The 24,080-nt window shown below is 40.3% G+C and overlaps 1 protein-coding gene across 2 annotated transcripts in view; it reads left to right on the forward strand.

The window, feature by feature from the left end:
* MOB2 (MOB kinase activator 2) overlaps positions 1–24,080 on the forward strand; it is a 162,360-nt gene that overhangs the window by 101,497 nt on the left and 36,783 nt on the right. The window contains exon 1 of one of the 2 annotated variants that reach the window (XM_084856220.1): positions 14,899–15,130. The exons of the other annotated variant lie outside the window; for it this stretch is intronic. Within the exon in view, the coding sequence (XP_084712346.1) occupies positions 15,021–15,130 (110 nt within the window). The 5' untranslated portion in view covers positions 14,899–15,020. Of the gene's footprint in view, positions 1–14,898; positions 15,131–24,080 lie in introns of those variants that run through there. 2 annotated transcript variants of the gene reach the window in all.

Below are 24,080 nucleotides of genomic sequence, written 5' to 3' on the forward strand. Positions count from 1 at the left end.
TAGATGCAATTTGTGCATTTTTTAAAAACCAGGTTCTGCCATTTGCCCAACTGCAATTTGCACAGTTTAAGAAAAAATCTTGAAATGTGTGCAAATGTTGCCGTGGTTTTATTTATTTATTTCTGTTCTTGCACAACTGTGCATGATCGCAGGTCTGCCTGTCCACTGTGTAGCCTGCTGGGGCATATTCCCCTAATTCAATATCCTTGTTAGTTTCATCCTGAAACTAGTTAGTTTCATTTCATTTCAACCATTACTTCATTTAGTCCAGCAGAGCCATATTCCATACTTGGGTAATTTGCGCACGCTTTGACTCTGACAGGCTGGGAAAAGGGGACCAGATCGCCCACTTAGCAATCTGATCCTCAAGGTTTGAAGTTTTGAACTGACACTTGGGGGTACCCTGCTTCCATTGCACACTTGCCCAAGTCTGCAACGTAGACTGAGAATAGTGTGCTATGACATACAGAGAGAAAAGGAGCAAGGGACAGGGTGCAGACACTCCTGTGTGTGATGAAATGGGGGTAACAGACGGTGGTACAAGGTTATGGTGATGTGTGTGGGGAGGTGTTAACTGACATGGATTCAGTGAGACCTTTGATGATTGAGAGAGAAAAGAGGATTAACAGACTGGTTTAAACACTCAGGATCCATTCAGATGTAATGGTAAGCCATGGTTTACATTATGAGAATGAACCTGAGTGTGCCTCGGGCTTGTGCACTCCCAGCTCCCCTCTCCAGTGCAGCTGCAAGGAAGAGATTGGAAACTTCAGCTTCCATTTTAGATTAACCACAATCTATTGTGTGATCCAAACCCTAAACTGAAGTTAATCTTAACTATGAAACAAACCATCTCAAACTATAGATTAACCATAGTTAAGACTAACCACAGTTTCAGGTTCAAATGACAGGGCAAGTTGAGGTTAATCTAAAATGGAAGCAAAAGCTTTAAAACTCCTCACAGAGTATGAGCCGGAGGCTTCTGCAGCTTGGTCCCATAACACTAAACTATGGTTTAGTAGCCCATTGGAGTAAAATTTTAACAACTGTAAAATGGTTTTTCTGCAGTTAATGTAGCATGTAGTCCTGTTGAATTTGTTAATAAAAATCTAAAAGTATCTCTCAGAGTAATTTGAGCTGTGTACAAGTAGTGAATACAGAGAACTTCAAGTTAACACATGTCAGAAGCAACAAGAAACATGTGAGAACCTGCCCTGTAACCTGGGTTTTTTTTCTCACACTTCTCAAACAGTTGATGCTAAATTGTGTGTATGGCTAAACAGCTTTTTCTGATTCAATATAAAATTGGCACCTCAAGCAAACAAACAAACCACCTGTGTACAAAAATGTCAACTGACAATTCCTAGTATTGTGGTGCTTTAACAAAACTAGCCACCACTCCAAACCCACACCTGGTCACACCATTTAAATAATGCTGGCTTGAATTAGCCCCATTGCAATCCTAATTTGGTGTGGTAATTTTCATGTATCTTGCATATCTGAAGAGCAGTAATCATTGTGTCATCTTTGGGAAAGATTGAAATCACAGTGATAAATAATTACTTGCCGTTATTCTGAAGACCTTAGAATACAGTGCACACTCACAGTTGCAGTGAAGGAATTTCACCCTTATATTATCAAGCGATATGGGCTCCTTTCTCAAAGATGCTTAGCTGTGGATAGAATAAGAATTAACGGGTTTGTTTTGTCTGGTTTTAATCATGACTACGGCTTGGCCTGATGCTTATACAGCTTGGCCTGATGCTTATTGGGTGTAGATTGTCCATAGCTGTTAAATCTCTCCTTCCCTCTAATATTGTTTGCTTAGGGCCAGAGACAAGTACATGGTAGGATCAGATGTGTACATGTACACTGACATCTTGTTTTGAAACTGAGTATGTAAAGTTAGAGTGGGAGGGGAATACTGAGAGTATATCTACATCAATGTAAACTGGTTTATCTGTCATTACATTGTCCCAGGGAAGTTTAGGAACTATAGTTTTGCTTTGTTTTTGAAGGGGGCCTGGTGATGGTGCTGTCCATGAGCTAATAAGGACTCCAGTAGTACTTCTACTATTCAAAGAGCGGGGCTTCAATGCATTGCATAAACAGTCGGACTAGGATTTGGATGAAATCCTAGGTTCAGATTCCAGTCAGCCAGGTAGGTACCTTAGTAAGTGACCCTGGGCCAGGGTCTCAACCTAACCTATATCACAGGGCTGTTGTGAGGATAGAAGGGTAGGGAGAACTATGTACACTGGCCTGAGCTCCTTGGAAGAAAGGTGGGGTAGAAATAAATTAATTATGCTTGTTTGTTGAATTGGCATAATTTACACACATAACAGAATTCAGTTTTTCCTGGTGCTGAATTTGTAGTATTTGACATTATTTTGATACTTTAGTGTTGAATATATGACGTTCTAATAAAGGGCTAATGGTATATTACTTTTCTTTGGTGATATGGGAATGCACAGATGTGGCTTTATAATTAGAAAGTATTGTGGTACTTGTAAAGGGGTATATGTGTGTGTGCCTGCGCATGCTGAAACAAGTTTTTTAAACAGCTTCCACAACTTGCTTTATTCTAGCTTAAGAACCAGTAGAAGTATATTTAATGCTAAACATGTTTGCTTCTTTTGTATAATTGATCAAACATATCTCATGGAAAATAGTTGATAGCCTTTAAACAGTGTTATGTTTTAATTGTACGTTTCTGATTCTTTGGATTTTATAAGCAGGATTCCCTGAAGAACATGAGAATTCCCATAGCAGTGGGAGTGACCATCCAGCTATCTGTTTGCTTATCTCTGCATTTGAACAAACTAGCCTTGCTAAACTCCACCTTCCCCCTAAAATATCTCTGTGTAGGAGTGATTTTAGTCCTATCTGCTATTTCCTTCTTCCCAGACAAGGGAGGAGTTTATGTTGTATATAACTCTTTGTTCAGAAAAACAAGAAAACGCTGAAAGCAATCACTACACATCTTCTGTTGATGGCTTGAATTGTATTTTCAGCTACAGCAGGGTTTTTTTTTCCAGGCATATTCATAACATGAGCATTACTCTGATCTCTTTTACAGGGAGCATTTGATTTTTTTTTTAATGTGTTGCTGGCCTTTAAGATAAGAGCTTTGCAGTAGGCATCCTATAAACAAATATAAAAGGTACAGGAAGTGATGTCCTCAGTCAGACAAACGTTGCCTTTCCTCAGGTTTTCATCTCTCACTTGCCATCACCTACAACTCCATCTGTCCACTGTTGCCAGCTCTGGACATAGAGCATTGCATTTGTTAATTTGCTGTTTTATTTAATGTTTCAGGATGGTTGCTTGCCTTTTCCTGAGGTCTCACTCACACTGGAAAGGTGTGATATCAATATTTTAATAATTTGTCACAGGAGTCAGATTTTTAAGTACTTTCATAATGAGCCATACCTGCAGATTTCCTCTTACATGCTGTATTTTGTATACAGGTATCCATGGCAAACATCTTAGACAGCAGTGAGGAAATGTACACACTGTTTATCCTTGGGAAACTGAGATGTATTTCATACTAGTAGTTGATCCTTCCAAAGTCCAAAATGTCTTCTGCTTTGCCTCAGTGCTCACTATGCCAGGGACACCTTTCCAGAACACCTTCATGCTGCCACCTCTCTTCAAATTCCCTCTTTGACCACTATGATCAAGGCCTATTTCATACAGTAGTTTCATAATCATAGTTTATTAAACTGAGAACAAGCATTGCGCTCACATGCTCCCCCTCCCTTCCCTCCTTACTACAATTTCCATTACATTTGAACCAGACAATCAGTTTAATCTCAGACAATAATCTAGAAACTGCAACCAGGATTCTGGTTGTAGTCTGAGATTAAACCACAGTTTCACTGGATGTAATGGGAACCTGCTTTAACAACCCCCAGAGGTTTTCAGTTGTAGCATATGAGCAAAGGGAGGAGGAAGCTTGTTTAAGTCTACTAAATCATGGATTGTCTGAATAGAGGGTCATGTGGAAGAAGCACTAGATACATGAATGCATAAATATATCATTCTCTCATGGCAAGTGAACCCACCTGTAACACCTCAGTAACAGATTTGAAACTGTACCTGGCAGCATGTGACGTTGTTGCTACCACATTGCAAAGATATGTTCATGAATAACACTTCAGTGGACTTACATGCTGAAATGTGCAGATCATATACATGGTAGCAAGCATGCTGATAATAGAGAGTTCTGGATGTCTTGGCAAACATAGTCAAATACAACTGCAAAAATGTACTATACGTGAGTATAGACACATGTCTGGACAAAAATACAGGAATTATTTGGGAAAATTTAGAAGTTATTGCATAGCTGAGCATGGTCTCATGATGCAATGATGTGACAGTTGGGATTAATGTGATTTCAAAGTATATCAAATGAGGAGGGTTATAAAAAAGCAAAGAACTGGATTTCCATTATATAGACAGACAGTATTTGGTGACATTCCTACCTTGGTATACATCCTTCTTGGCAAGTAGATATGTGTCTGAGAGAATTCATAGAAGGATTTCAACAACTAGGTCAAGAAATGGGATGAAGAGCCAGTGGCTGGAAGTAAAAGTTGAACATCTACCCATAAGAAAGCGGAATCTTATGACACCAATTAAATGCTGGATTTACTTTCAAAGACTTACTGTTCCTTTGAAGTTCTTCTGGTCATGTTTTGACATGTTTTGTTACATTTTATGTTTTCTATCCATCAGAGTACACTGTAACTTGCTCTGAACCTTTGACATAAGGTGGTATAACAGATCTAAAATGCAAATCAATTGGAAAATATACTGCCTTTAATTCGTCCAGAATAAATTCCATGCTATGTTTAAATTCTGTGTTTAAAGGAGGTTAAAGTAAAGGACGCGGAATTTGCATATTCAGTGCAACACAGCTTGTCAAGTCGTACGAACCTTGGTGGCAGGGGTTGTGCACGGGTTAAACAACCCATTGTTAACAATCCATGGTCTGTTGTTGGGTTATACGAGAGTTGTTTAACTCTCACACAACCCCTGCCACCTGTGTTTGCACAACATGAAAAGCACAACATGACAAGCCACAGCCGGTCATTGAATATTCAAAATGGCTGCCCACGTGTGCTGACATGCATGGCAGCTCACCATGGCTTAAGTAAGCCAAAGTAGGCTGTTTGATCGTGTGAACCAGCCCATCATTTCTAGCCTCCTAGATTGCATCTGTGACAAGTAACTGGCTGCTGGTATTGCAATTATGTTAAACCATGCAATCTAGACTGACTGATCTTGCGCAGGAAAACCTGTATGGATAAGCATTTCTCTCAGTATGATTGTTCCTTCTCGATTGAACTGAAATATGATCTTGTATTTTATATGACAGGAGGCAGACAAGAGTGTCTGATCTTTATTCAGTTGATGCTTCCTGTCTATTAACCCTCAATTGTCACATGTTATACCAAGTGCTTATTTTTCCTTTGGAGTATCTAAAATCATTTGTATTAACTAGACCTTCTCCATATACAACTCAAAATAAAACCCATTTAGGAGAGCCTTTCAAGCACAATGAAGTTCAATATATATGTGGGGTTTTTTGTTTTTTGTTAGTACCAGTTGCTCCGAAGAATGGTTTATATCCAGTAAATAAAGCAGTAGCGAGACCTCCTATGCATGTGACTGAAATTCAGAAATCATGGCCTTAAAAAAAATCAAAGTAAGTTTGAGCTGCTAAATTGAATTGAAAAATGACCAGAATGAGGTTCAGCTATATGTCAGGCTTGGTGGTTGAGTCGTGAAATAGCAAGCCTGAGCACTTCCAAATTGACTGTTTGGTTCAGCTAACCTTTCTGGTATGCATTAGTGGTAAGTAGGTCACTGGATGAAGTTCTTAAACCTTTTCTATAGCTTTCTGCTTGCCTTGCAGACGTGTTGACACAGGGAAACTGTCCAAACCGGTTTTACCTTGTGGATATGAAGCTATCCTTCCCCAAGTTAGCATGTGATGATGCAACCAGGATAAAAGAGCCATGTTTTATTTCTCCCCTCAAAAGTACAGAACCTATATATTATTTCCAAGGGATCTACTGTTATTGAGATAAATCTTGTAGTTATGAATAAATAATAAGTAGAGGGCTGGATAGAGAATTATCTGGACTCACAGATAGGAGCACGAGCAGTTCCACCAGGTCTTCAATAATATTCTCCCTACTGTCAACCTGAGCCTGGACCAGTCCATGCAACAGATGGACTTGCTGGACACTACTGTGCAACTACATAATGGATATAGAAGCCCCACCTTGCATCAGAAACCTGATGATCACTACACATATCTACATGCTTCCAACTTCCACCCAGCCCACCATCCATTGTCTACAGCCAAACCCTAAGGTACGTCTGTTCTGACTCATTCAGAAGACGCAACTCCTTATGTCAGGCATTTCTTAAACTACAGTACCCACCCAATGAAGTAAAAACACAGATCAACAAGGACAGGCAGGTACCCAGAATAATTACTACAGAACAGACGTAGAAGAGAAAGTGAAAGGATATCACTTGTTGTCACCTATAGCTCCCAGCCAAATCCACTCCAATGTATCATCAAGGATCTGCAGCCCCGTCCTGGACAATAACACTTTATTCTCACAACTTTTGCTTACAAACAGCCCCTTAACATGAAAAAGCTGCTTACCAGCAACAACAGATCTTGTAATATGCCTAGATGCCAACTGTGTCAAGCATCACTACTACAGTACCTAATGATAGCCACAACATCAAATATGCATTCACCTGTTCACCTTCTAATATGACATATGCTATCAGCTGCCAGAAATGCCCATCTGCATTCTACATAGAACAAACAGGCCAACCCCTACAGAAAAGAGTTAGTGGACACTAATCTGACATCAGAAATGGCAGTACTCAGAACCAGTAGGACCTGGGTAGGCAGTGCGGTGCTGCCTATATATTTATTTTACTACAGCTCCCAGAATCCCTGACCATTAGCCATACGGCTGGGGTTTATGGGAGTTGCAGTCCAAAACATCTAGAGGGCACCAGGTTGCCTATCCAGTAGGAGACCGTTTCAGCCTACCAGGACACTTAAGTTTGTCCTTGAACAAAGGAACTTCAAAGCACCAATGTGGAACAGCTGAGTTACAGTTCATCAAGACTTTTAATTTTATTCATTTGGGTCTGAATAGAGACAGTGGTTTCCTAGCCCACTACAAATGTTATTACGGTTGGTTGGTTGGTTGGTTATTTATTTATTTAAACTACTTATATACTGCTTGATATCATGAGATCTCTACGTGGTTTACATAGAAAATACATAAAATACAATGTAACCAGTGTAAAAACCAATGTAAAAACAATAAATACATTAAAAACACATTACAAAAACAGTAAAGCAGAGCAGAGCGATTATAAGACAAGGAAAGTCTGAGTAAACAGGTGCATTTTCAAGAGGCACCTCAAGCTTGCCACTAGTTTTTGCCTCTTCAACCACACATGGGAGAGCGTGCCACTACCAAGAAGCAATACTTACGCTTATCTGCCATTACATGATGATACACTGTTGGTTGTGAGGCATTGATTATCACCGACTGTGCTTATTTTGCATATATTCAAGTTCTTATTGAATTGCCACTGTACTTTTTGCATTTCATTTCCCTCCGACCTCACTGCTTACAATTCCCCACCACCACCCACCTACCTAACATTTTATTAGAGATAGTTTTGTTTAGGTAGAAATTGTTTCTGTTGTATTATATCAACTGTGTTGTATCTGACTATGTAATATTAGCATATGAAAGCATTTTCAGGGATAGAGTTAGTCATAATGTCAAAATGGGGAATAAATACTGCTTTTCTTCAAGAACCATATGTTTGGGAAAGCACAGTACTAAAGGCTTCCATATTCCCAATCTTCTATTTCCTTTCTGAGCCAGAGTATATGGAGTTTAAAAGTTTGGTCTCATGCAAATTTGGGGATCGTAATCGGTTGTCTTATTTTTCTGATTTAAGATGAGATTATTTTCTAGGTAAAATAACAAACATGGAAGGAGGCACAATAGAATTACTGTTAAGGCCACAATCTAAGGAGTGCACAAATGGATTTTCCAGTTTCCTTCTTTTAAAATGCCCTTGCAGAACCCCCAAACTGCTGTTTAAAATTTTTAGTGTCAAAAAGTAGTTTCAAGATGGGAGGTTTTAACAAGGATTTTAGGGGGAATTATGTGTATGCATCAGCACCGAGCCTCTATATTTTGCTTTCTGAAGTTAAGTGGGGTCCTAAAGTTGGTTTGGGGGTTATGTTTGGCATATATTCTGAGAAGGAAACTGAAGAGAATTCAGTTGTGTATGCATGCTCTCCTACTTTATGGTGTTTGTGTTTATCCTACTTAGGGATGGACAGATCAGTCTCATTTCTGGTTTATGTTTGTTTCGCATATGTTCATATATATGTCTATTCTGTCCCATTTCTGGATCAGTCTGTACATTTAAACACACACACTTCCCCAAAACACACATTTCTAAATCTAAAAACTGCATCACAGAGATTAGAGAAGTGCGCAGTCTGAAGGATGACTGTGTTCCAATCCACATAATAGTTTGGGGAGTGCGACTTAGGATGGTTCATTTAAAAATGTGGACCAAACAAAATCTTCCAGCATCCCTAATCTTACTGTGCCTGTTTCCACCTTTTTATGGGAGTACTTTCTGAACAAACAAGGAACCCATACATGCATACGTGCGCACACACACACAGTGATTCACACCTTGTGTAAGTGAGGAGAGATATCAGAAGCCAAACATGGGCGTTTGGCAGTTTTACTCCAATAGTACTCAAGCACTCAATATTGTCAGCATTTCACAGAGCTCCACATTGCAGTTATGCAAGCCAGAAAATTGCAGTAAATTCTACCCTTCATGGAAGTTAGATTACTAATCTCTTGGCCATTTTCTGTTTTAGTTTTGTGTTTGGTATTGGTATGTGACAGTTGAAACAGTAGTTGTATTGTAAAATGTAAAGTGAAAGGGTTATGTTATGTGAAATGTGTAGTTGATACTGCATTAATTGAACCCTGGAGAGTCCTCTTAGCCAAACCTTTAGAAACTCTAGAGCCTTTGTATGAAATTTGGTGTCTAGTTAGGGTTCTGGAAAAATGTATTTCAGTGCTTTAATATTAGATGGGTTACCTTTTTTGGCAGAGCAATGAATGTTCAACTTCAAAGGTGAAGCAGAAAAATATTTTAAAAGATAACCTTGAGTTAAAAGTACACCAATAATCATGTGCTAAATGTTGTTCTAGGTGGAAAAAAATAATCATCACACGTCTTGTTCACCTTGAAGTACTTCGTAGAATTCCTTTAAAAAGGTTAGGCAACCTTTTTGGCCCCATGGGCACATTTAACATTTTTAAAAAGCATCCTGAGTGCCACCACAAATTGCTGTGGGGGTATGGCCGATCATAAAAAGTTGAGAGCATGCCTCCATGTCTGTGTGTAGGTATGTGTGTTTGAGAGAGAGCTGTTGAGGGGGAGAGGGCTTTCTCTCGTTCTCTGGCTGCTTTCTTTGGATTCTGTCCCTATCAGTCTCTAGCTGCTTTTCTGTCTCTGGGGCTGTTATCATGACACAACAGCTCCCTGTGTGTTATTTAACCCATGAGCAGGGATTGCATATTCAAAATGACAGCTGCACGCACATCATAGCCTCACCGTGAGATATTTAAAATAGAAAAAAAATGGGTCTGTGTTGGGATGCTAGACTGTAGGGAGTCTTGAGAGCTGATCAGATAGGAAATAGGAGGCACAAGTCATCTGAATGGGTGAAAATTTTGTTCAATTTGCATTTTGACACGAACTTACCATGTTTGCACTTGCCAAATCAAAATGTGAACTGCAATACAGTTGGCCTTCAGCATTTCCACCTCTCCAGATTTTGTCATGCAGTCCTCCAAATGAAAAATGTGTATATGAGGAAAAAGTGCTCACAAAAATGAATATATTAGTGAAAGAAGTGTATCCAAATATATGGGAAAACTGCGTGCAAAAAAAGTGGATAATAGTATATTACTTCATTCTTGGACAAGGCAGACAGTTTTCTTAGTAATTCTGTATGAAATGTTTTCACCTTTTGCTTGCTGCAAGCTGAAGCCTGCAGCTATTTTTTTTAAAGCGAAAGCTCCTATTACAAGTTTAAGTCAGAATGTTCTTTAAGCAGTTTCAACACACTGGGCCAGTTTTCATGATCAAAACAACTCACCATGGCTTGTTGTGACCCACAGTGTGTGCCAGATGCAATTTGCATAATCACCACCCAGCATGGCTTGTCGTGTCGTCCAAATCCAGGTTGCTTGGCTTGTTGATGGGGTAAACAACCCTCAGATAACCCATGGGCTGTTGTAGGGTTATGCACATTGCTCCTGGCACATGACACAGCTCACAACAAGCTACTGTGCCTTGTTTAAGCCACAGTGGCTTCCTTTGATCGTGCGAACTGAGTCACTCTCTCTAAAATATTTATCATGCCTGTTTGGTCAGTAGCACAAACAGAAAAAAGCAATTAGCAGTACTGAGGCATTTATTTGTTAGACATGTGCGCAGTATGAATAAGGTGTAATTTAAGGTAAATAGTTTTTATTTATTAAATTTATTTATTAAATTTATTAATCGCCCATCTGGCTGGTCACCCAGCCGCTCTGGGCGATGTACAGTAACAAAAACTTTTTAAAACAATAAATTCTACATTAAAAACATCATATTTCTAAAAATACCCTAACCCACCCCAAATGCCTGCCTGAACAACCACATTTTTAATACGTGGTGGAAGCCCATTAAAGAGGGGGCATGGTGGAGTTCCCTAGGGAGGGAGTTCCACAGAGTGGGGGGCCACCACAGAAAAGGCCCTCGTCCTCACCAGTCTAGCTGTCCTGGCTGATGGGACAGAGAGAAGGCCATCCAAGGCTGATCTTGTTAAGCGGCCTGCCTGGTGTTGCTGGAGGCGCTCCTTGAGATAGGCTGGGCCAGAACCATATAGGATTTTAAAGGTCAAAACCAACACCTTGAATTTGGCCCGGAAAACAACTGGTAACCAGCGCAACTCCTTCAGCACCAGAGTGATGTGATCACGTGGGTGGCTGCCTTTAATCAGGCAAGCCGCCACGTTCTGTACTGGCTGCAGCTTCTGAACCGTCTTCAAGGGTAACCCCATGTAGAACACATTACATTAGTCTAAACGAGAGGAGACCAGGGCATGTACTACCAATGGGAGCAGATGGTTGGGAAGGTAGGGGCGCAGCTGCTGTATCAGATGGAGTTGGAACAGGGCTGTCTGGCTCACAGCTGGCACCTGAGACTCCATGGACAGGTAGTAGTCCAAAATGATCCCCAGGCTGCGGACCTGGTCTTTCAAGGGTAGCTGTACCCCATTCAACACCAGGTCAACATCCCCCAACCTCCTCTTGTCTCCCACCAAAAATATCTCGGTCTTGTCAGGTTTCAGCTTCAGCTTATTCCTCCCCATCCAGCAGTTCACTGTCTCCAGACATTTGGACAGGGATTCTGCGGCCTACCTGGCTGAAGATTTAAACGAGAGGTAGAGCTGCGTGTTATCAGCATATTGATGACACTGCACCCCAAACCTCCTGATGATAGTCCCCAGCGGCTTCACATAGGTGTTAAATAGCATCGGGGAGAGGATGGAACCCTGTGGCACCCCACAAGTGAGTGGCCACGGGTCCAAACCTCCTCTCCTGGTACTACCCTCTGGTACCTGGTCGGAGAGGAGGGACCAGAACCACCGCAATACGGTGTCTCCAATGCCCAACCCCTCCAGGCGGTCCAGGAGGATACCGTGGTCAACGGTATCAAAAGCCGCTGAGAGGTCAAGGAGAACAAGGAGCATTTGCCCCTATCCAGTTTTTACACTAAAACACTGCAAACTTTTGTCTCCTAAATGTTTACCTATACTTTAAATCAGAAAACTGAACTCTGCCCACTTTTAATTCTTGGGGTAGAGTGGTTTTAAAAAAAGGTTTTCCCCAGGCCTGCTAATATTAATATTCTGCCTGCTGCCTACTGAGTACTTTATTTTATGACCACAGAAAGAGGCAAATAAATAGCTAATTGAGCAACAGTTTGTAATAAAGTGGTTTTGTAAACTGTTGAAGTGCTGTTCATATTAATTTTTTCCAGTAAATACAACTTGGTGTTGAATGGGTCATTATTATTGATGGGAAGGAATTTAAACAAAGATCTTGCTGTATGGTGTAGCAGTGCCTCTAAGCTGCATGGAAAGCCTTCCATCATGTCTGCATGAGATGATTTCTCTGAATTCCTGTATTGTTTACCTTTATGGTAGCATTCATGCTATTGAAGCAAAATGGTAGTGCCCACACTTACAGCTTTATCAGTCTGAACTTTAACACTGATTTTCTTGTGAATGTTCACTTATTGACTTGGTTTGCACGTAATGGCAAAGCATGGATTAATTAACCCACAGTTTGCTGTGCACCTGCACATCATTCCTCACTTCCACTTTTAATCAACAATCTATGATCTCTGTGTTGACTGTGACATGTGAACCCAGAGCTAAAGAACCCAGCAGTTACCCTGAAGATTAATAATAATAATAATAATAATAATAGCAGCAGCAGCAGCAGCATTACTTACCAAAATCTAAAACAAGGGCACACTTCCCTAGAACAACATGGAAAGTGGGGAGAAAGGGGGTCAATTGTGGTACATAGTAGGATGGCTTTCGAAGCATGCAGATTACTTTTCAAGACAAAGTTGGTTGACTAATTTGGTAACCTCCTGCCTTAGTCTTGAAGAGTGTTTGCTATTGCTGCTGGCTTGAAAATGGCATCTATCTGTAAGTGCACTCATTTAAGTGTTTGACGATTGTAGCATCAGTGTATGAAGTCTCTGTTTATAGCAGTGTGGTGCCTGATTGTCATGAGGGCAGATGAGCATAAGACTTGAAATGGAAAATGAGGCTTCTGTCACTTTCTCTACTGCGCACTGGTATATAACATTATTAGACAAATCACACAATTGGTTTGCCTCCTTGGCTTCATTTGAAAGTGAATGACACAGAACATCCCTACGTGAAATGTGCATAAAGAACAGTGGAAGGTGCCATATACTTGGGGGGGGGGGCGAATTCTGTCTGTGCACTTTAACACTACCTATTTTTGACCAGTTTGCCCCCTTTGGAAGCACTAGATTTGAGATTCACATTTCTCAAATCTTAATTGGACTCCCATATTTGCTTCACCATTGGCTACTTCTCTAAGCAAGTATTCTCAGTACCATTGCATCTTCACTACTATTTTCTATTTGTCCTTTTCTGTGCATTGCACTGCAAAAGTAAAATATGGCTACTTAATATTTGGTTGCTGGGAATAAGGCTGTGAAAGATGCTACACATCTACTCCTATTTGGGGAGAACAGGCATAATTACTCCATTTTCCATTGCTGATTCCCTGGCATGTTTGAAAGTGAGATAACTAATGGTAACTAAGTTTTCACTTGGCCTGAGACTATTGGTGGTGGTCATGGAATGCAAAACCTATTATAAAGGCATGTTGCTAATATTGGTTCCAGTAGCAAAGCAGTTGTTAAGTGCTAGTACAAGTGGAGCCATGGTTTTGAGGAAGGCATTGCTGTCTGGTTTGTGCTGATACATGCAAATTACTATTTGCCCCCTTGTGTACCCTAATTAGAATGTCGGGTTCCACCATTACCAGGCATTATTAGTGGCTTAAGGAAGGGTGAAGGCCATGGAACTTGGCATGTAGTGTTTGGGATAGTACTACAGCTTCTGGCAAAACTGAAGTACTTTGGCCACATAATGAGAAGACAGGATACCCTGGAGAAGATGCTGATGCTAGGGAATGTGGAAGGCAAAAGGAAGAGGGGCTGACCAAGGGCAAGAGGGATGGATGATTTTCTGGAGGTGACAGACACAACCTTCGGGAGCTGGGGGTGGCGACGGCCAACAGGAAGCTCTGGCGTGGGCTGGCCCATGAAGTCAGGAAGAGTTGGAAGCGACTGAACGAATAAACAATAACACAGCTTCTGGATGAATGTGTTCTATGTGTGAGGTGGGCATGATTCTAAAAAGGCAAAGTGTTCTGCAAGTTAAACTGGATTTATTTCAGCTTAGTTATTAATTTCAGTATCTAATGGATGATTCCATAAAGGGTAGCTGATTTGGGGGTGGGGGAAATATGAGAGAGAGTATGTGCCCATAAATTGATTCTGATTACATCTGTTTTATTAGTATAGATAAACTTGAAGAGGAATATTTACAGTTGATGTTGGCTGAAGTTATTGGCGTGATCATTATGACAAAGCTGTTGCCTGCTTTGATGTATCTCTTGAGTATATTGGTTATCCCCTATAGTATGTGGCTTCGTGAATAGAAATACCTAACTAAAGCTGCGATCTTCATTGAGTTAATATTTTACTTGGTGACATGCATGTTTACACAGTGAGGGTATGTTGGAGATGTGCTCTGCTCTGTTCTTTAATACTCCACAGATCACAGGGGGTTTAAGTGTAAAAGAACTCCCGCCTCTCCTCTGTTCATGCAGTATCTCCGTAACACTGTACTGCAAACAGGGTGCTTGAAAGAAGCTTGCTTATCCCCCACACTACTTCTCTTGTCCTGTTGCACAGCCGGCGCCAGTCTGAAAAGGCCAATTCAAATGCTTCCTTATTGGCATTGGCTCCTCAGGCTTGGCTTTTACTTAGGGTTTGTAGAAAGGAGCAGCTGTTTGCCTTTTCCAGCCTAGGTTTTTTTGTGTTTCCTTTGCTACTCCCTCATTGGCTGAAGGAGGGAGGGAGGGAGGGGTAGAGTGAAGTAAGCTGTGTAAACTCTGTGAATGTGGTAGGACTAGTTTTTGGAAGAGGGAAGAAGAGAGATCTGGTGAAGCGACGCGCGCGTCTGTACTGGCACTTCCCAATTTCCCCCCCTTTTCCCCTCACTTTCTCTCTTTCTCTCTCTCTCTAACATGGTTGGGGATCATTGTAACCTCAGCGGCGAAAGACCTGTACTTTCTCAAACTCCCAAATCTGGATTAAGCTGCAAAATGGTTCTACAGGCAGTTGGCAAAGTATTAAGGTAACAACTTCTAAAAATATATCTTCTTGATGTGAGAATCAGGAGAGGAAGCATTTTTATTTTGGAACATGTTTGGCTATTAATCCTCTTGGGGTGCAATCTGACACTTGTAGAGGCTAACTGCGAAACTAGCATTGATTTTAAAGGGGGCAGGATTGCAGCCTTGGTCACTTGAGGAAGTAAGGATGCATGTTCAGATTAAGTAGAGTGATAGATTTAGGAGGACTTCAGAAAATTTAGTTTGGGCTTCAGTAAGTGGCTTGGTTTAATTGAGTATATTCTCTGGCTTTTCTGTTGCCTTAGAATTCAGAACCAAAAGAGCAACATATATAGAACCTATCCTTCATGCATACCTGTGCTTGAACACCTTTGTTCTAGATATTACTAGACTTAATCTAAGGAAAAATAAACTTAATGCATGTATCAAATCTGTGGCTTTTTTGTGGTAGGGTTACTTAAGACTTGCAATCTTATGCAAACTTTGCAGTAAGCCCCCATGAACACAATGTGTGTCTTAACTTTGAGTGAAAGTGCATAGGATTACACAGTCATTTTGCCTAAGCATCTGTCCCACAGATGTTGTATTACATTATTTTTGTTTATAAATTACAGAGTTTAATCAGGCTGTTGGTTTAGAGCTTGTGTACATAAAAAAAATTGATTAGGCAAAAAAGAATTCTGATTAGGCAAAAAGATGAAGATTATAAAGCATGTTAAAAGCACAATGTAATGATTCATATGAAAGTATGACTTAATACTGAGCTGTGGGGTAGAGACAGTTTCTGACTGGAAAGTGTACTATTGTGACTGCAGAGAAACTTTTCCACAGTCATAAAATGGGAAATAACTTTCAGCAGGAGTTGGTCTTATTTAAATCAAATGCGTTGTTAAAACTGGTATCCACTGAGGGAATTCATTCTAACACAACTTGTTTTTGGAAGCTTTGGAGCAGTTTGTCAACAAGAACATTATCCACTTCTTCCTCTCGTGCAGTTTATGTGTGCTCTGGTATCAGTCCATGCTATGAAGGTGAAACTTTAATTTATAGATCCAGATTTCTTAAAAAAAAACTATCTGAGATTCACTGCATAAAATGATAGGCTTGTTGTTGTTGTTTTTAACGATGATTGGGCTCTTTCTAATTGTATTTAGATTTGGTTTAGTTATTTAAATATTATAGCACAGTACTACTAGTTCTTCCCTTTCTCCGTTCCAACCTGTCCCCATCTTTGTTTGAAGTTTTTAAGGGAAGATAAGACCTATAGAGGCTGGTATATTGGTACCAGCCATGAAAGTTTTGTGTGTGTAAATCTAAATAGATACTGGCAACTTCCTGTGGCTTGAAAAATTGAATATGCACAGTTTTGTATGGTGGATAATTTTGAAAATTTCCATAAACTTCTCTTTCTCTTCCATCAGCCCTCCCTATCTGCCCACAATGTATTGCCAATGGAAAGGACATGGATATATTCTTCATCCATGCCCATAGATAGATAATTTGTAATGACAGCATTGCTTGTGATATTAAAGTGACCAACCCTGACTATGTATGCAATGTCTCTGACTTGGCTGGTGGGGAAAACTGTAAACTAGCTGATTAGCAATGGCAATATAGGTTGGGAGTAAAACACTAATGATATGGTACGTGAGTGTGATCACCTCACTGAGAGTTAAATATAATGACTGCTTTTGGGGGTGGAGTTGTGGCTTGCCTGACAGCGTGGGCTGCCAACATTTGCTGAATCAAACTGCAATTAACAAGCAAGGAAAAAGTGATGTCACCATGCAGTTATTTTATCATTATTGACTGCTGGTCTCTTCTAGGTTGTGCATCAGTGCTACAGGTTCACTTAAATAACCTTGAGCAACTCACTTTTAGGATATTATAGAATTAGGATGTGTTTGGTTTCTGTCTTCACTCCCTCTCTCTTCTTTTAATGAAAGCTCCAAGACTGAACATATTTGGAGCATTGGGTACTGTGGCGGTGCATAAGAATATGATAATTTAGGGAAGGGACAAACCTCAGGTATGTGCGCTGCAATAGAGGGCAAGAAAAGGGCTAAATGTTTGCTACAATTTCACAAAAGCACTGAAAAGACTCAATTCAGCTTCCCCATATAAGAATCTCATATTTCATTTAAAAAGATAACAAACTAAGCTTCTAGCACTTATAGTTGTGAAGTTACATATGAAAATATGTGGATAGTGCCTGGGGAAATCTCAGAAGCTAGTGCGAGTTTCTGAGTAAGATTTCCAGTAGTCAGTGGCAGGGCTTCAATGCGTTCTAATAGTCGCTTGGCTCTCCCCATGGTTAGCAGGAACAGAATAAATTCTGCAGAACAAGAGCTCTTATAAACGTGCTTAGTCGGTATAATTAAGCTTTCCTTGGTGCAGAATGTGGCTAAGCTTGGTACAGAATTTTGGTTTTGTGTTTCTTTATTCCCTGTAGCCCTGGGCAAGGGGCATGATGAAATCAAAGAGAAATTGAGAGGAATTTCTTTAGTTTTGTAGGCTTTTCAAGCTAGCATTGTAACTGATTAAAAATCCACATTTAAAATGAGTTCATCTTTATGTATTCAGGTACTTCCATAAGGTGTCAACAAGAAAGGAAATGGCCAATTAAATCTTGCCACATCTCTTTGCAGTACCCTGTTCTGTATGCAATTATTCTCAGTCAGCAGGATTGATGATACAAGAGTTTAATAGCTCTATTAGAGCAAATGGGCTGTGACTGAAAAGGGTGAATAGAAGAGGAACATGAAGGAACAAGTGGTATAGACTGCTCAGAAAGAGTAAATAAATGATACATTAGATAAATAAGATGGCAATGTGTATGAATGTATATGATGGGTGTAAAGGATGTGCTAAGAAGACTGAAAATTAACAACTATTGAATAACCTTTGTAAAGGATAGGGAGGCTGTTTGTGGTAATTTCCAGGTGTCTAGTTTTTTTGTCCTTTCAATTTGCCTAGCTTCATGGAAGGCAGCCGGATGACTCTGAAGATCCAGAGCCTAAAATCAGTAGTACAGTAGCCCATTCTTTGTGCCATAATTGAAATGAGCTGCCCTTGCTATAGTGTTTGCTGAGAGAATTAGGGACTGGAGACACCTGGCTTTCCCACTGGAATGCCTTCAACATTATGAGGAAGCTTGTGTAAAAATTCTCCATTTCCATAGTTAGCACCTGTGTCCTTCCTAACATCTTTTCCATTTATTCATCCTTGAGTTGGTTTTCCTCTTTGCTCTTTCCTTCTCTCACTCCCATTGTGTGTGTGGTCATGACTCCCCCTTTCATTCTTTTAACTGTCTTGCCATTTAGAAATTTACAAAATGTTGATTTGGCTGAGTGCGCACTATATTAAAGATCAAAGACATCTGTATTCTATGCCTGGATAGGCCAGATACTCCACTTGAAATAAATTATATCAAGCAAGTTAACATATATTTATTCAATTATGAGACTAGTTCTGTTCTAGAACTTAACTTTATTTAGCACCAGTGTAGTAGAAAAGTTGATAAGGATTATAAATGGGTGCTATGAGATTAGTAGCCCTGGATGAGCAACCAGAAGCTGTATAGAGTCCTAAAGCCCCACCCTGACAAGTAGAAATCCCCTTGAGTCCAAATGTTCACGCTGACATTTTTTCTACGTATATCTGCCCCTCTATGGGAACGACAAACTTATTTTTTTTAAGGGCACAACTTCTGCTTCCTTGAATTGTGTCTTCCCACAATGGATTGTTGGGATAATTGGAAAAAAAAACTGGCAACCCTCTGGTTAATGTCTTATGCATTGGGCACAATCAGTTTATAATAATCTGATGCCATTAATTTTAATTATATTCTAGAGAAACTATTTTAAAAAATAAAAGTTCCGTTCTTCCAGTATCCAACGCTGCCGCTCCGCTTATACAACTGACATCACTGTATCATAAGCAACCTGACGTCACTTTATCATAAGTGGGTTTTCTGGGAAATCCATCGGGCCAGCACACACTATTGACATTGCTCTAGAGGTCACTTACACTAGCAGTACTTCAGTGGCATAAGCAGAGTGGCAGCATTGAATACTGCCCCATCAGTTATTTATTATTTGTACATTAAAACTAGTTCTTAACAAGGTTTTGTTGATGTTTTATCTCTGATGCACCTAATTCAGATTTTTGTAAGTTTAGGCAAAAACACTCAATCACAGTTTGACCCACTCTGTAAACATTGCTAGAAAACAGATCATCTAGACACTTGTTTAGATAGTATTTAAAATGGACTGGAAACTAGTGGGCAAAAGGTAATTTGGGAGCGGTCTGAAGTATTTTGGTCTTGTTCTGTTCTTTTCTTCAGCTTTCCATTGGACTAAAATAGTTTAGTAGGGAAAACATTTGACGGAGATCAAATTATTTTCTGCAGCTGGAGGTCAGTGTCTTTTAATCTCTCCAAGCTGAAACCTGATTGCCTCTTATTAGAAATACATCAAGTAGTACTTGCCTCATTACGTCTCCGCGAAAAGTTGGCAGGAAGGCAACATTTTCTGAAGCCTGTCTGGCAGAAAAGTTTAAGGAAAGTTTATGTAGTACTATACTGGTGCATGATAAAGAGCATGTGTATATTCTGTGCTTAAAGTAAAACATTAAGCTCCAGAGTAAATGTTTTTTCCTGTGCCATGAAAAGGGAAAGGGGAAAAGAATGCCAGTCCACGGCATTAGGAAATCTTGCCCAAGGTCTCACTATCCACATACTGGGCCAGTTCACACAATCACCATGGTTTAAACAATCCATGGTGTGTGCCGGGCGCTATTTGCCTAATCATCCGCCTGGGCGCAGCTTGTCATGTTGTCCAAACCTGGGTGGTGGAGGAAACATCTCTCAAATGACCCAGCAAGAGCCCATAGATGTGACCAAGGTAATTCAGTGACATTAGGTTTTTCAAAAACCTCCCTAGTTTTGGCAGCCAGATTAATACTGTAATGCCCATGTACCACTGAACTCAATTACACTTCTTTCTAAGTAGACATGTATCGGATTGTTATGTTAACAGACAGGTTCTGAGCAATACACAATAATTCCAACTTCAAATGTGCCAGCTGTTATTGAACCGTATTAAGGATTGCAGGCAACCAGTTCTTGATATCTGGATATGAGACAAATGAGCAGAATAACTAGTAATGTATACATGGATCAGGTTCTGAAGTTCTTCCAAAGCATTGTTGCTCATGAGTGTGGAGGCGGCAGGTCTTGATAAAATATCATCTAACATTTAATAAAACATTGGATTTAAATTTAAGTTTAATAAAATTGTGTAATAAAATTTAGTAAATAAAACACCTCTATGGATAGCATCCAGTGGTGTCCCAGCAGTAGCACTATGATGCTGCGCTAGTGTAAACTGATGTTTGCACAATGTAACTAGCACTTGCTAGCACAATGGGGAAAGCAGAGATTTGCTGCTGAAATTCAGTGGTGGAGCAGCAAAAAACGGGAGTTGAGTTGGGTATGTCCCCTAGACAGCGTCTAGACATAGGATTGCTCCCTCCATGTAATAGATGTTAAGTCAAGGAGATAATTTCCTAACTCAAAATCATATTTTCCACTAGGAAAAGTCTTCTGTTGAGCAGATACAAGGTAAAGTGTGTCCAGAGGCTGTAAAAAGTTGCTCTATCTGCTTGAACCTCATCAGTTCGGACAATTTCAGCCTGCCTTACATAAACATCTTAAGCTTCTGCTAATGTACCCAGGTCTTATTGTTGATTGCATTAATGGTATTTTAATAGTGATTTTATTTTACATTATATAGAGATATATATGTGTGTATGTGTGATCTTTTATATATTTTACAATGACTAATACAGCAGAAATATTAGTCTTAAAACAAAACTGTTTGTCTTCTGGCCTTTCTGCTGCTCTGATGTGAATTAAAGAGTATTGCAGCCAATGTAGGAGGATGGAATATTCTAAAGTATGTCGTTTGCTGTACATGAGTAATATTAGGTACAAACTTGTGTGAAGTGCTGTTTGATGCTTTAAAAATGGTGGTGCCTTTCTCTCTCTCTCTCTCTCTAGACATGGAGCAGTATCCTATACTGCTGCTTCGCCTCTGCTAGTTCCGTTGCACCCATGAGACTCACGCTAAAGCAACAGAAACTAGTGCTTCCAAAAGCTACCCCAGAAATTAGTGGAAATGGTCATTTCCTGACTGGGACATGTCACTGGAGCTTCTGTGAATTCTGCTGACCCACCATGACCCATTCCGGAAATGAGCATTTCGACTCTTTCTGGATGCTTGAGGAACCACTAGCTTCCTGTTAACTTTAGTGGTGGGTCCTGCTAGTTCACAGGCTGCATAAGATACTGCCCATGGCCTGTAATACTTATTTCTATGCTTAAATTTCAGTTCAGCCTAATTTTTGAAAACAGTATTGTCGTACTATATGGAACCTTATAACATCTAGCATCATTGCCTGAGGAGGGTTTTTCCTGATGCTTTCTGATTAAAGCATTGTTCTGTCCAAGGTGTAACATCCAAATGTTAGTTGTATCCAAAGGGAATATTTTTTAATAAATCTCCTATTTCTAATTCTGTTAATCAAAGATGCAGTCTGATCTCATTTATTTCTTCATTTATTTATTGCATTTATATCCCACCTTTTTTCCTCTTGCAAGGAACCTGAGGCGGCTTACATTATCCTCCTCCTCCATTTTATCCTCACAACAACAGCCCTGTGAGGTAGGTTAGGCTGAGAGTCTGTGACTGGCCCAAAGTCACCCAGTGAATTTCCATGGCCGAGTGGGGACTAGAACCTGGTTCTCCCGGCTCCCAGTCCAACACTCTCACCACTATACCACACTGGGTCTCTCATGACTGGAATACAGCAATTGAAGGATATAACTTGTTCAAAAAGAACCGGAGGAACAGAAAGGGAGGTGGGGTTGCACTATATGTTAAAAAATACATATCTCTGCACAGAAATACAGGAGGATGAGCTTGGTAGCCCCATCATGTGCCCCATGATATCCTGATCAGCAAACTAGCTCAAAGTGGGCTAGATGAAAAAACAACGATGAGGCGGATCCACAGTTGGCTACAGAATCGGACTCAAAGAGTTCTTATGAATGGGGGTCTTCTCAAACTGGGGAGAGGTAACGAGCAGAGTACTGCAGGGCTCCGTCCTGGGCCCAGTGCTCTTCAACATTTTTATTAATGACTTGGAGGAGGAGGTGCAGGGAATGCTGATCAGATTTGCAGATGATACAAAATTGGGTGGTATAGCTAATACTTTGGAAGACAGAAACAAAAATCAAAGTGATCTTGATAGACTGGAGTGCTGGGCAGAAAACAACAGAATGAAATTTAATAGGGATAAATGCCAAGTTCTGCACCTAGGGGGGAAAAAAACAAATGCACAGTTACAAGATGGGGGATATGTGGCTCAACAACACTACAAGTGAGAAAGATCTTGGAATTGTTGTAGATCAGAAGCTGAATGTGAGCCAACAGTGTGATGTGGCTGCAAAAAAGGCAAATGCTCTTTTGGGCTGCATTACTAGAAGCATAGCTTCCAAATCCCAGGAAGTACTAGTTCCCCTCTACTCAGCACTGGTTAGGCCTCATCTGGAGTACTGTGTCCAGTTCTGGGCACCACACTTTAAGAAGGATGCAGACAAGCTGAAGAGGGTTCAGAGGAGGCGAACAAAGATGATCAGGGGACTGGAAACAAAGCCCTGTGAAGAGAGGTGGAAAGAACTGGGCATGTTTAGCCTTGAGAAGAGAAGACTGAGGGGAGATATGAGAGTGCTCTTTGACTACTTAAAAGGTTGTCACAGAGAGGAAGGCCAGGATCTCTCCTCGATCATCCCAGAATACAGGACACGGAATAATGGGCTCAAGTGACAGGAAGGCAGATTCCAGCTGAACATCAGGAAAAACGTCCTGACTGTTAGAGAAATACGACAATGGAGCCAATTACCTAGGGAGGTATTCCCACACTGGAGGTATTCAAGAAGAGGCTGAACAGCCATTTGTCGGGGATGGTCTGACTTAGATTCCTGCATTGAGCAGGGGGTTGGACCCGATGGTCTTATAGGCCCCTTCCAATCCTACTATTCTATGATTGTATGATTCTATGATCTCAAGCTTTGGATTTAACAAGGGAGTTTTTCTTGTCTGTGAATGTCCCTCATAAGCTATTGACTTCTAAAAACTAGTGCACAGTAACTGTTAAAACTGCTGATTATAAATTGTTAATTTGAGAGAGACACTGGAATTGGAGCAGTTTTTCTCATATAGTTCTCCAAAGAGCCTGAGCAAAGCTGCTTTGTGGGGAAACATAAGGCTGTACTAGAACTGGAGCAGTGTTTCGCTTTCAGCATAATAACTTGTTTTTTAAAATGTTTTTTTTAAAGGATGTTGATCTGCTTGTATTTACTGACATGTTTGGTGGATGTGGTAAGCATAGTTAATATCATATCCATAGAGGGGTTTCTTGAATGTATCTGCAGGGAAGTGGAGAGCTCATCACCCTTGTTCCTAGTCTTTGTAGTCTGGCCAACAGTGGATGCATAGGGAAATGCAAGCTTGCTTGTACATATTTGGGAGCAATTTCTATGTGTAGAATGCTGGCTGTTCACATTACTATGGAATTAGTTGGAAAGGGCATGCTGAAATTTCACTTGCAGGACTTCATTAGAAGCAGATGCTGAGAGAGGGTGAAAAGTGAAAGATAGTTTATATTTTAGATTTTTCTCCATTATCAAATAGTTGGGGGGTGAGTGAGTGAGGCTCTCTGTTTTCCTCAGTAACTTGTATGTATGCAAATACTTGTGGCCATTCCTGCAGCATTTTTTTAAAGCCTTCTGTGGGTTGTACAGAAACAAAATACATTTAATTTGTGTGTTTGTGAAGTAAATAAGCATACTTTAGCTTCCGTTTACCAACACGGAATTGAGTCTAATGG

This window comes from Heloderma suspectum, chromosome 1, assembly GCF_057233095.1.
Source record: "Heloderma suspectum isolate Gila_16-S chromosome 1, 16-S_ref, whole genome shotgun sequence".
Classification (NCBI taxonomy): domain Eukaryota; kingdom Metazoa; phylum Chordata; class Lepidosauria; order Squamata; family Helodermatidae; genus Heloderma; species Heloderma suspectum.